At 40.1% G+C, this 13,573-nt stretch overlaps 2 protein-coding genes across 3 annotated transcripts in view; both read right to left on the minus strand.

The window, feature by feature from the left end:
- Positions 1–13,573, minus strand: part of LOC146450202 (uncharacterized) — a 187,519-nt gene that overhangs the window by 166,458 nt on the left and 7,488 nt on the right. The gene's annotated exons all lie outside the window — the stretch shown is intronic.
- LOC146450212 (uncharacterized) overlaps positions 1–13,573 on the minus strand; it is an 83,134-nt gene that overhangs the window by 62,080 nt on the left and 7,481 nt on the right. Inside the window, exons 8-9 of the mRNA XM_085100619.1 lie at positions 8,315–12,601; positions 6,623–7,757 (exon numbers count right to left, since the gene is read on the minus strand). Coding sequence (XP_084956745.1) covers positions 8,319–12,601 — 4,283 coding nt within the window. The 3' untranslated portion in view covers positions 6,623–7,757; positions 8,315–8,318. The remainder of the gene's footprint in view (positions 1–6,622; positions 7,758–8,314; positions 12,602–13,573) is intronic.

The raw sequence follows: 13,573 nt of genomic DNA on the forward strand, positions 1-13,573 counted from the left end.
CCTCCTGATTGGTTAAGACGCCATTTCTCATTTAGTTGGTTTCTTCATTTTGTGTCCAACAACAACGAATTCTTGATTTCAGTTTCTTTGAAGTTCAATTTTTTAAGCCGAGTTGTTTGTCCCTAAAATACATGGAAATCAAGTGCTGCCGCTATAAAGGAAATTCCGGATCTAGAGATGAATTTTCGTGTCTTACAAAAGCATTTTAGATTGGATTTGTTTGGTTGAAAATCTGAAATCAGTCATGGCGACCAAACGCTTTAACCTCGCTACTTCTTCTTTCAAAGAACGAAAACCGAGTATAACCGTGTCCTTTGATGGGAGAAAGGAGCAGGTCAAATCATAGTTGGTAGAGCAACTATGGTCAAATTTAGTGGAAGAAATTACCCTGCAAATTTGTTTTTTGGATCCACACGCGCGCGGAACTCTGCCATAGAAAAGGCAAGATTGATTTAGAGGTTAAGGAGGCTCGAGGCAGTTTTTTTGGACTTAGGGTAGAAGTTTTGAAATTACAATCTCGAAAACAAGATAAACTTCGATCTCCTTCATACTACATCATCATTTCAACATATGATCAAAGTTAATTTTCTCATCGGTTTCCAAGCAACAGCTATTACCATAGCAACGGAAGCGCATAGCCTTTCATTTTAAACATTGTCGACTATCTCGAAGTCTAGTCAGACACTTTATGACGAAACTTTAGGGATTTAAACTACTCAATCTAGACAACTTATAGGCGAAATTAGAAAAAAATCTGTAAGAGCGTTTTCAAGTAAATAATAAATCAATTTTTACGGGGTGATTTGTTTATTCCAGCATTTTTCACCAATATCTCTGGCAAAATAAAACTTGACACTTTGTCTTTTCTGTTAAAAGGTCATTGCTAATAGCAAAACATTCTAAATGTACAATTTAGCTTCATGGGTGTCTCCGATTTTAAGATATTTATGTTTAAAAATTGTGAAAATAAAGCTCTTTCTCTGAAGAAGAATTTTATTTTGTTTGTCCCAGTCTACTTCATTGCTATTCACGTGCTTTGAATATTTATCATAACGTGAAGTCATGCAAAAGGTAAAATTTACAATGGAAGACTTGAGAAGCAGGAGCATATATTTATGTAAATTTTACCTTTTGCACGACTTCACCTAATCATAAATATTCACAGCACGTAAATAGCAGTGGAATAGACCAGGACAAACAAAATAAAACTCTTGTTCGGAGATAGCGAATAATGATTGAAACTTGACCAAGATTCAACCTTCTTATCTAACACCGGTTTCGGTTCTTGAGCCTAAACCTTGCGCGAATATCTAAAAGAATTCTTACTCTAACCGCTTGTAATTTAACAGAAAAATCTGCCGGGGTATTTTAAAGATATCTCGATTTATGCAAAGTAGGAACTTTTTCATTCATTTGCGCTTTATTTTAACTGTTTTCAAACATAAATATCTTAAGATCGGAGACACCCATGAAGCTAAACTGTACATTTAGAATGTTTTGCTATTAGCAATGACCTTTTAACAGAAAAGACAAAGTGTCAAGTTTTATTTTGCCAGAGATATTGGTGAAAAATGCTTGAATTAACAAAATCACCCCGTAAAAATTGATTTATTATTTACTTGAAAACGCTCTTACAGATTTTTTTCTAATTTCGCCTACAAGTTGTCTAGATTGAGTAGTTTAAATCCATAAAGTTCCGTCATAAAGTGTCTGACTAGATTTCGAGATAATCGACAATGTTTAAAATGAAAGGCTATGCGCTTCCGTTGCTATGGTAATAGCTGTTGCTTGGAAACCGATGAGAAAATTAACTTTGATCATATGTTAAAATGATGATGTAGTATGAAGGAGATCGAAGTTTATCTTGTATGCGAGATTGTAATTTCAAAACTTCCACCCTAAGTCCAAAAAAACTGCCTCGAGCCTCCTTAAATAATTATATTTGTTTCCAGAAGACATGGCCTTTCTAACCTTTTTTCTAACCGTAAAATCTGCCTATCTCTTTTGTCTTATTTGTTCGACAATTTATGGCTGATTATGGTCCTCTGGTTGTTCTTGAAGGGAAATCAGCAAGCTTTGACGATATTTCTTGATTTTTTTTTTTTTAATAAAACAATTATTCCACTCGCGCTTGTTGGATACAAGATGATTATAGCCAACTCGGAGCTACCCGCCTCGTTGGTTCAGTCTATCATCTCTTATCCAACGCTCGCTCGTAGAATAATGGTTAATAACTCATCAGACAAGAAACATTTTTGACCCATTATTCTACAGTGTTTTTCCAGTTAAGTGATTTTCATATTTGCCATTTTTTGAGGAAACATAAGAGATTATTGGAAGACCTATTCTTAGCGAAGTTCGCGCGCGCGCCGCGGAGCCCCATAGCTAAGAGGTTTTGGTAAACCCATCAGTGCGAGAAATTTTGATTTGGTTATGACGTCACTTCCGTCCGACCGACCGTCGTCGAACGTACGTACGCTATTCCATGTAAGCCAACATGAAATAGGACACTCAAACCTTGTGCTGCAAATCAGGTTTTTTTCGGCGGAAAAATGCATGGCCAACTGCGCTGCCGGCCGCGTTTGTTTGGCAGGAAATTGCATCGCCAACTGCGTTTGAGAAAAAAATAATAATAATAGTTTTGAAGACGACGTGTGCGACTAAACACAAACTCAATTTATGAATAAGTCTACAAACATGTAAAGCAAAGAAAGGGAGATAGAAAGATATCGAGAAAACAGGCGACGAAGAAGCGAAGTTCGACGTCAGAGAGAGCGATTGAGAGCGGTAGCAAACAGGCGAAACATGAGTGACGAACAAAAAGAGAAAGAACAGGAAAGGGTGCAGAAAAAAACCCATGTTGCGGCACAGGGTTTGAGTGTCTCATTTCACATTAGCTTACATAAATGAGCGTTTGTGCTGTAACCCGGGTTGTTTTTTGGCGGGAAAATGCATCGCCAACTGCGTTTGAGAAAAAAAAACAAAACAAAAAAATTAATTTTGAAGACGACAAGATACAAAGTCAATTTTTATATGTGACCAACAGCAGGAGAAAGAGCAAGGTAACTAGCGGTGGGAGAAACAAATCGACTGGCACATCATCAGAATCTGGAAGTGAAATCATTTTACTCCGATCCAGCGCCACGAAACGTTGGATTTTTCCTCTTGAAGTGAAACGTATTCTTGGGACGCGCATCTGGCATCCCCCGCAGATTTTGCAGGGATGGATGACATCATCACAACATGGCAAAGGAGGGAGAGCCTGGTGACATCGAATGCACTCCCTGATCTTTGATTGTTACTAGTCATATGATTATAATAACAACACAGTAAAGGAATATTAAAAGCAGCTTACCTTCTTGGCTTCTTTCGCTGTTGCTCCTCTCCTCTTCTGAGCACGGCAACTCTCTTTTCTTAAAATATACTTCTATCACTTAGGCCTACTCGGCATCGACGCTATAATTATTACAGCCAGTTATTCCTACGCCTGGCTGTAAGAATCCTACGTTCCATAGAATCCATGGAATCATTCTTTGTCCGTTCAAGTATAGGTCCTGCTTTCTCACACATGGTTTCGTATTTTGAAACACACCTGGGGTAGGCAAGGACGACAAACGCCAAACAAATGACACAGGCCTGGGGCAGATGCAGAAAATCTAGAAAGGGGAGGGCGAAGAAATTGGGGCGAGAGCGCAACTCAACCCCACCTCCCACCCCCCTCCAAAGTTTAAGCACTAATTCCAACCCGGAGAAACGGGAGGATATCCGAGGAGGGCTGTTTCTGTACCCCTTGTGCCGGTTGTTCAACGAGCGGATATCTTTATCCAGCGTATAAATTATTGCTATCCAGCGAATAAATTTGGATTGGTTGGAGCACATTTTATCCTCTGGATAGCGATTAATTCACTGGATAGAGTTAACCGTTTTTTGAACACTTGGGGCCCCGGTCTTTATGGTTAGCTTAGCCACTCGCTGCAATGTTCCTCGTTGGAGTTCGACCGAAACATTTTTAAAGCAGGTACGCTGTGATTACCAGAGAGACAAGACATAAATTTGAAGAAGTCGATGGCAAGACTTTTGAAGAATACAGCCGATATTACAACGAAGGCTGTTTAATTTTCTACTTTTGTTGGGCTGAAAAGCTAAAAGCTAGTCTTAGCGAGGTAAGCAGAGAAGTTTTTACAAGCTTTAATATTTTTATTACTAGCTACCAATCGTAGAGGCAGTAAATACAGTTACATGCAGAGTCATTCACTTGCACTTAACTCAGTCACCGGTCAGTGTCCACCATTTGTCGCGTCTAACCGACTATATCATAGGCAAAGAAAAACGCCAGTCATAGGCCGCTTTCCATTTTGTCAGGACTGTCCAGCCAGACCGGTGAGTTTGTACACGGATTGTACCAATTTGAAGGATACGTTTTGTCCTAGTCCCTCTAATTTCTTTAAAAATAGCAAGCATTATTTTCAGAGTGATTATTTTTCAATATTTTTCAACACAATTCCTTCAAAATGACACATTCGATTTACAGACTGGACGGTGTAGCCAGCCAGTTCTGGCAAATGGAAAGCACTCATAGTGACTTACTTAATTTACAGCGCAGCTATTCTTATCTAAGAAGTACAAGAATCAACGACTCGACATGTCGGCTTATACCCGCGATAAATACTCGTACTCTTAGAAATACTCGTTCGACTAAAATAAGCGTTTTGAGTGCAACCGCAGTACATGCAAAATGTCTGCTCTGGCCAAACTAGACTTGACAAATGGAAAATGCGCTGTACGTGTAAACACATCTACATTACTTCAGCTAGGAACTTAACCCACTTAAATTTGACGCATTATCTTTAATCAACTGCTGAGTACTCAGGTGTACAGAGGTCATCCTTGTGAAATTTCTCATAGATTACTGAAGCACCACGTCTACGGCAAACGGCGAAAGACCATATTTACCCTACATTTGCCACTTGCTTTTTTCATTTTCTCGGAAGAAACAAGTAGTCTAGCGTTAGCATGAAAGGCCAGAATTATTTGCACTATTTACATCTATATACTAATTTTTTTTTTTTCAAGAAAACGTAAACGCCAATCTCACATTTGCTGTTAGCCGTAAACGTGGTGCTTAATTTCTCTTATCTTTCCAAGAAAGTCCAGTTCAGAAACGGTGCTCTTTCTGCATTGTACTATGAAGCTAAAAGCTTGAAAAATCAACACAGGTGTTGATTCTGTTTGTTTGCGTAAAGATGGCGTGGAATACAACACTTGCCGCTGGGCTTTCACAGTTTCTTTAAATTCTCAAAACACATTTCTGTATAGAACACGCACAGTTATTTACCATCCAACCTGAGATACGCCCCATTTACATCATTAAAGCAATAAATCTGTGAATATAAATATGAAATCTATTAAAAAGGCCTCTAACGGCCTATAAACGGACCTTGTGATTGCAGATAACCACAAAAACCCACAGAGAAACTAGTTTGACTACTTTTTTTCGCAGCATCTCATGTTGTTGAGTTACGTGCGCCAGACTTCCCTTCACGTGTAAACAAACCAGCCCAGTGTTGCAGTGCAACTCAGATTGGAAACAGATCACAGCGCAAGAGTTTGACGTCTTCAAAGTTTTATTCTTTTCTTCACTCTAGGATTACAAGTGTTTTACGAGAATGAAATTATCTTCTAGTTGCCTTGTAATTATCTCAAAATTGAATGCTTAATAGGTCAATACAGAGTTGCTTTGAACCTCATTATAAAAGCGAGGCTAAGTGCAAAGCTTTTGATATGAAAATTAGTTTCCATTCATAGCCGCAATCAACACTAGTTTTCATATGGAAAGATATGCACTTAGCCTCGCTTTCATATTGAGGTTCGAGGTAACTGGAAAATGGCTCAATGTTTTTAACAAGTTCTACTGTGGAACAAATATTTCTATTATGCAGAACAAGATGAAATTAGCTGTTTGGGGTCCAGTGAATATAATAATCTTAAATTTAACTTGTGCAAAATTTTGTTTTCTCCAAAACATCTTCGAGTCAGAATTCCGATAGGAAATGTAATTCGTTAGATCAGTGTATACGGATTCAATCCAAGTTTCTGTCGAAAAATATTTTAATTAAAGGTTAAAGAAATTAGCTAAATCTATTCGAAACTAATGCGTTGTTTAACAGACCCGACAGCTGAAGTCCCTTGTTTAATTAAAAAATTGTTCACAAAGATAGGTTGTCCAGCGTACGTCTGGCCATATACAAAGTTAAGTTTGTTACGAAATTGTTTGATTGAGATAAACTTTACGACGCACTAAAATAATTTTATTAATTTTGCTCCCTTCACCAAAGACAACTAGATATTTCTTGTTATAAGGAAAAACCCCAAATAATTGCTCAAATGTTTAATACCAATGTGCAAGATACTGCTTGAGTGAACAAGGTTATTTACTTTTGATTTCGGCTTTCGATTCTTGTCTCTCATTGAAATTTCTCAAAACGAATGAGTTTGACGCACGCGAATCAAATATTCCGAAAATATTTGTAAAACAAGAGTGTTTCAAGTTGTTGCTCTTTGCAGACCTCGCTTCCAATAAATGCGGATAAATATATGTTTTTTTTCTGTATTTTTTTTTTACTTTTTGGTCAAACAAGTAAGATAATATAAGTAAAATACGAGATCCCAAAGAAGTAACCCAAGTGTTTATTTTTGGTAGCGCGATTTGTAAAAGATGTTTGACCATCCGTCATTTCATCATGAAGGTTGATCAAAACCTCTTTTCTACCATTTAGCTGTGATTTGTAAATCTTTAGGTGAATGCTACATTGACCGCGCTCGGAAAAGTTTGTCATAAGAGAATAAGGAAACTGTCGTATCAAAATCATCATTACTGCTTTGACAGGTTAGAACTCTGTTCTTTCTTGAAATCTCGCTTTCTTTATTGGATAAATAGATCGTCACTGCAAATCAGGTTGTCCTAAAAAAGCTTTCTACTAATTGGTGGCCAAGTTCTTTTTTTTTTTTCTTCTTTTTTTTAACGTTTACTTGACATTAGCCAACAAGAAACCTGGCTCCTTTAGCCTAGTTACGATCTACGGTACACCATAATCCAAGGTGTCATAATGAAAAGGGAACTTTACAAAATACATCCCTCTCAAATTCTAAAAGTGTATATATACCGAAAAAGCTTTACAATCATTATAAACAAGAAGTCCCACCATACAAGGGCAGGCATTGAAAATGCAACTTTAGACATCGCAGCATGTGACATGTTAATGTAATGTTTTCAATGTCAGCAAAGCACTTGATTGACAGCAAATGTCAATCAGTTTGACCAGAGCCATTCGTCGTGTTTGATTTTCAGATAAACCTCAGTACAATCACTATGACAAAAGAATTTCTTCCATGTAATTTTAAGAGCGCAAATTTGAACGTTTTCAAGTCAGAGAACGGTCCTGTGAAATCAACAGAAGGCTACCTGATTGATAACTTAAAGCAAGAATGGCCAGGCCCTTTTATACTGAAATGGCTGACAAAATTTGTCGTGTAACCCATGTTAAACAAGGTTTAATGCAGTTTAGCTACGCTTTCAAATTTTGGTTTTATGTGCTCTGGGAGGACAAGGATAAGACAGTAACAAAAACTCGAGAAAATAAATCATAACTTGCTGATAAGAAAATACTACTTCCCAAGGATGTGAAAGTGATTCAGAATTATGGTTTCTTTCCTTTCCTTTGTAAGGTCATTTCTCGATCAATTAAATCCAGGACGCTCTACAAAAATGAAAAAAAAAAAATGGAAAACCTGTGAGATAATCTATTGAGAAACAAATTCTAGTGCTAACTTAGTACTTTATGAAACGTGCTGTTATATTTTAGAATTGATTAAATCCAGTAGTATCATCAACTTGTTATTTCTTTCCAAACACATTCTTTCTAAGGGAAAAAGTGAAGAAAGAGATTCACTGAGAAACGGATACCTACTTGAACAAATTGGGAAAAAGAGGTGGGAGAATAATGTTTTCTTTTTTTATTCTACGAATGAATTGAAAAGTCTCTCACAATTTCGACGTTTTCTTTCCATCATTGGTCAAGCGCTTGGTTGTTAAGACGTTCCTGAAAAAAATGCGGTGACCTCGGTAAAATGCACGCACTCCGAAGAGCTCATTGTCGACCCTGATTTCGTATTTGGAAGAATAAGAAGTTTAAAAGAATTTGGAATCGAATGGCCAAAAACAGTTTCTTCGCCCCCTTAGTCGTTTTAGCCAGAAATATTTTACATACAAGAGACACATATAATAAGTTTAGAATTATAAAAAAAATTTATTTACCTTGTTATTTCTTGTCATCAAATTCAAGCGTAACGTCATCACCAACTAGTACAAACGGAGCCCAGTGTTTCATAGAAGAGAACCTCTCTGATTCTCGCAGAGATTTCATAGCCTGGTGAAGCGCTATACTGGTGCTTTTTCTTTCTCTCAGCTGTTGATAGAAACTCTTCATAAACTCCAGGGTAGCTTCGTCATCAATTGCCCAGAGAGCCACTAAAACTGAACGAGCCCCAGCGCAAAGGAATGCCCTTGCTAAACCCACCACACCTTCAGACTTTAAGACTTCCCCACGACCACTATGACAGCAACTTAACACCACAAGGCTAGCTCGGAGGTGAACCGCTTGTACATCTGACATGCTCAGTATGTAATCTTTTTCCTCAGGGAATTCGGATGTCCAACCAGGATTTGGAGCCAGGGCAATATCGCCAGATTTCTTTTCCCCGTGAGCAGCAATGTGAACTAAGCCAACTGAGGTCATTCGTTTCAACACCTCCGCTTTAGTCGCCTCATTTCCGGTAAGTGGCGAAGTCTTGAGGATTCCTTCTATCATTTCTACTTCCTTTTTGGCGTATGGTAACGGTGATAGAGGTTTTCGAACTTTTTTGACGCATGGATCTCCCACCAACAACACGCCAGACTTACTGTGGAAGTCCTTGGGTGAACTTGTAATTAACTTTAAACTCGTGAGCGAGGGAACGGTGCGAATCCTAACATCTTCACTCAGTGCGGTCCACGGAGCCAAGCACAACGAACCATCTGGGACAATTACCAATTCGTCACCATGAAGCACATCTGCAATGGGACTAATAATTACATCATACAATGGCTCTAAGGCGTTGTTGGTGCAGTGTGCTGATTCGCCTGTTGCATTTTTTTCTTCTCTGGTAGATGGGGAGTCATTAGTGAGCTCATCTATTGTACGATTTTCACATCTAACACCAACACCAGCTCCAACCTTTTCAAAAGCTGCCTCCAGTAACGTACAGACGGGGTCGTCAAGTGCAGGCTGACCCTCTATTTCCCCTTGTCTAAATACAACTTCATTTCCTCTACCAAGGACCCAGATATTAACTCTGTTTTCCTCCGTTACCAGAAAAACGGTTTGTGTGCGTACCACTCGTGAGATATAGGAGATTGTGTCTCTAGCGTCACATTTAGGTGGCAACAATCCTGTAAAGCCATATTGCGTCATTAACATATCAATCAAAGCCTGAGCGCGTCCTTGCTCAGCAGCACACAAAGCCTCGTCATTCTTTCCTATTTTTAATAGACAACTCCAAAGAGCAGTGTAAGCCTTGTGATAGAGTTCGCGAAAGCTTCTTTTCCATGAATCTTCAGAGTGAATAAGAGCCCTTATGGTATCAAGAAGTGTTACGCTTGTCCTGTAACTATCTACGGCCTCACTGAAAACAGCCAAGGATTGGAACACGCAACCTAAGGAATACTGTGACCATGCTTCAGAAACTTTACTGCCAACGTCCTTGGCAATCTGTAAACCTTTCTGATAGTATTGTATGGCTTGTTGGAAGTCACCAAGTGATTTATAAGCAATACCGAGATTGCCATAGGCACATCCTTCTCCTGCACGGTCACCGAGGTCTTTGGCAATCTGTAAGTGTTTCTGATGGTACTGTATGGCTTGTTGGAAGTCACCAAGTGATTGATAAGCATTGCCGAGATTGCCATAGGCACCTCCTTCTCCTGCACGGTAACCCAGGTCTCTTGCAATCTGTAAATTTTTCTGATGGTACCGTATGGCTTGTTGGAAGTCACCAAGTGATTGATAAGCATTCCCGAGATTGCCATAGGCACGTCCTTCTCCTGCACGGTCACCCAGGTTTTTTGCAATCTGTAAACGTTTCTGATGGTACTGTATGGCTTGTTGGAAGTCACCAAGTGATTTATAAGCAATACCGAGATTGCCATAGGCACATCCTTCTCCTGCACGGTCACCAAGGTCTTTGGCAATCTGTAAGTGTTTCTGATGGTACTGTATGGCTTGTTGGAAGTCACCAAGTGATTGATAAGCATTGCCGAGATTGCCATAGGCACCTCCTTCTCCTGCACGGTAACCCAGGTCTCTTGCAATCTGTAAATTTTTCTGATGGTACCGTATGGCTTGCTGGAAATCACCAAGTGATTGATAAGCATTCCCGAGATTGCCATAGGCACGTCCTTCTCCTGCACGGTCACCCAGGTTTTTTGCAATCTGTAAACGTTTCTGATGGTACTGTATGGCTTGTTGGAAGTCACCAAGTGATTTATAAGCAATACCGAGATTGCCATAGGCACATCCTTCTCCTGCACGGTCACCAAGGTCTTTGGCAATCTGTAAGTGTTTCTGATGGTACTGTATGGCTTGTTGGAAGTCACCAAGTGATTGATAAGCATTGCCGAGATTGCCATAGGCACCTCCTTCTCCTGCACGGTAACCCAGGTCTCTTGCAATCTGTAAATTTTTCTGATGGTACCGTATGGCTTGTTGGAAGTCACCAAGTGATTGATAAGCATTCCCGAGATTGCCATAGGCACGTCCTTCTCCTGCACGGTCACCCAGGTTTTTTGCAATCTGTAAACGTTTCTGATGGTACTGTATGGCTTGTTGGAAGTCACCAAGTGATTTATAAGCAATGCCGAGATTGCCATAGGCACGTCCTTCTCCTGCACGGTCACCAAGGTCTTTGGCAATCTGTAAGTGTTTCTGATGGTACTGTATGGCTTGTTGGAAGTCACCAAGTGATTGATAAGCATTGCCGAGATTGCCATAGGCACCTCCTTCTCCTGCACGGTCACCCAGGTCTTTGGCAATCTGTAAATCTTTCTGATGGTACTCTATGGCTTGTTGGAAGTCACCAAGTGATTGAAAAGCATTGCCGAGATTGCCATAGGCACGTCCTTCTCCTGCACGGTCACCAAGGCCTTTTGCAATCTGTAAGCGTTTCTGATGGTACTGTATGGCTTGTTGGAAGTCACCAAGTGATTTATAAGCATTACCGAGATTGCCATAGGCACGTCCTTCTCCTGCACGGTCACCCAGGTCTTTGGAAATCTGTAAGTGTTTCTGATGGTACTGTATGGCTTGTTGGAAGTCACCAAGTGATTGATAAGCATTGCCGAGATTGCCATAGGCACCTCCTTCTCCTGCACGGTCAGCCAGGTCTTTGGCAATCTGTAAATCTTTCTGATGGTACTCTATGGCTTGTTGGAAGTCACCAAGTGATTGAAAAGCATTGCCGAGATTGCCATAGGCACGTCCTTCTCCTGCACGGTCACCAAGGCCTTTTGCAATCTGTAAGCGTTTCTGATGGTACTGTATGGCTTGTTGGAAGTCACCAAGTGATTTATTAGCATTACCGAGATTGCCATAGGCACGTCCTTCTCCTGCACGGCCACCAAGGTCTTTGGAAATCTGTAAGTGTTTCTGATGGTACTGTATGGCTTGTTGGAAGTCACCAAGTGATTGATAAGCATTGCCGAGATTGCCATAGGCACCTCCTTCTCCTGCACGGTCAGCCAGGTCTTTGGCAATCTGTAAATCTTTCTGATGGTACTCTATGATGGCTTGTTGGAAGTCACCAAGTGATTGAAAAGCATTGCCGAGATTGCCATAGGCACGTCCTTCTCCTGCACGGTCACCAAGGCCTTTTGCAATCTGTAAGCGTTTCTGATGGTACTGTATGGGTTGTTGGAAGTCACCAAGTGATTGAAAAGCATTGCCGAGATTGCCATAGGCCCCTCCTTCTCCTGCACGGTCACCCAGGTCTTTGGCAATCTGTAAACCTTTCTGATGGTACTGTATGGGTTGTTGGAAGTCACCAAGTGATTTATAAGCATTCCCGAGATTGCCATAGGCATGTCCTTCTCCTGCACGGTCACCCAGGTCTTTGGCAATCTGTAAATCTTTCTGATGGTACCGTATGGCTTGTTGGAAGTCACCAAGTAATTGATAAGCAATGCCGAGATTGCCATAGGCACGTCCTTCTCCTGCACGGTCACCCAGGTCTTTGGAAATTTGTAAATGTTTCTGATGGTACTTTATGGCTTGTTGGAAGTCACCAAGTGATTGATAAGCATTGCCGAGATTGCCATAGGCCCCTCCTTCTCCTGCACGGTCACCCAGGTCTTTGGCAATCTGTAAACGTTTCTGATGGTACTGTATGGCTTGTTGGAAGTCACCAAGTGATTGATAAGCATTGGCGATATTTCCATAGGCACTTTTCTCATCTGTCCGGTTGCCCATTTCCTTGGCCATTGGTACGAATTGGGTCCAGCGCTGTGTTATTCCTTTTTCATAGAGAAAGGAAAAGTTTTGAGCGTTAAAAAGTACGTGAAAATGGGTGGTGAAGGAATGTGCTAATTATTTGAGAATGGGGATAAAAGAGGCAAAGACCCTGAATTAATCAAAGGCTCCTGTGAGCCAACTCGCGAATGCAGAAGTGAATAGTGGTAACCGTAAAGCGGTACTCGCATAAAACTACGATAGAAGGATTCGTGAACGCCATGCCGCATTGCTGAATTCGTTATGTATATATATTAAATTAGACATGAAGTCTGATTCTTTCCCATACCCGAAGTAACGCAAAGGTGGACTTGTGCGTATTTTTGTGATTTGCATGGTTTCCAATCGACCAGAAAGCGTCCAGTTTTTCTTCCAAGAACCTCGATATGTTTTTTCCTTGCGTCGTGTTGTTGCCGAATGAAACTTGATACATGTGGATGATTTTGGCTGCCTAGCACGTGACCTAAATCTTCCTGTTATTAGCATGGTAATATTCCTTTCTACGCTCATACGACAGCTTTTGTCCCGTTTCCTAACATCGGGAGAATGTTTTAACCTTGCTAAAGTTGCTATTTTAAATTTATCCATGTGAGCGTAAATATAGAAATACATCACGCGTTGCGATGCAAATTTTCAGAGTTTACATTATTTCTTTCGATTCGATTTTATTGCTCAAACTGGACCACCAATTAATTTTATTGCGGCTTCTGTTTGGGCGAATTTCATCCGCTAGTTGCGAGGACATGTGTTTGTTTACACAAGATTACGCCGAGTTGTCACTTTTCATCAATGAAAATAGCAAAACAAAACAAAAAGCTTTTCTAGATAAAAAAATTCATTCAGATAGGTCTCTTTACTGGCCTAAGAAGCAAAAGCGTATAAGTCTTCGTCGCAAGGTGACTTGCAAGCGATTTTAAGTCAATTTTGAAGCGAATTTATCGGATCAGGTTTTTCAAACATTTTGGAAAAACTGTTCG

The sequence above is a fragment of the Pavona decussata genome, unplaced genomic scaffold (genome assembly GCF_977016875.1).
Source record: "Pavona decussata unplaced genomic scaffold, jaPavDecu1.1 SCAFFOLD_481, whole genome shotgun sequence".
Classification (NCBI taxonomy): Eukaryota; Metazoa; Cnidaria; class Anthozoa; order Scleractinia; family Agariciidae; genus Pavona; species Pavona decussata.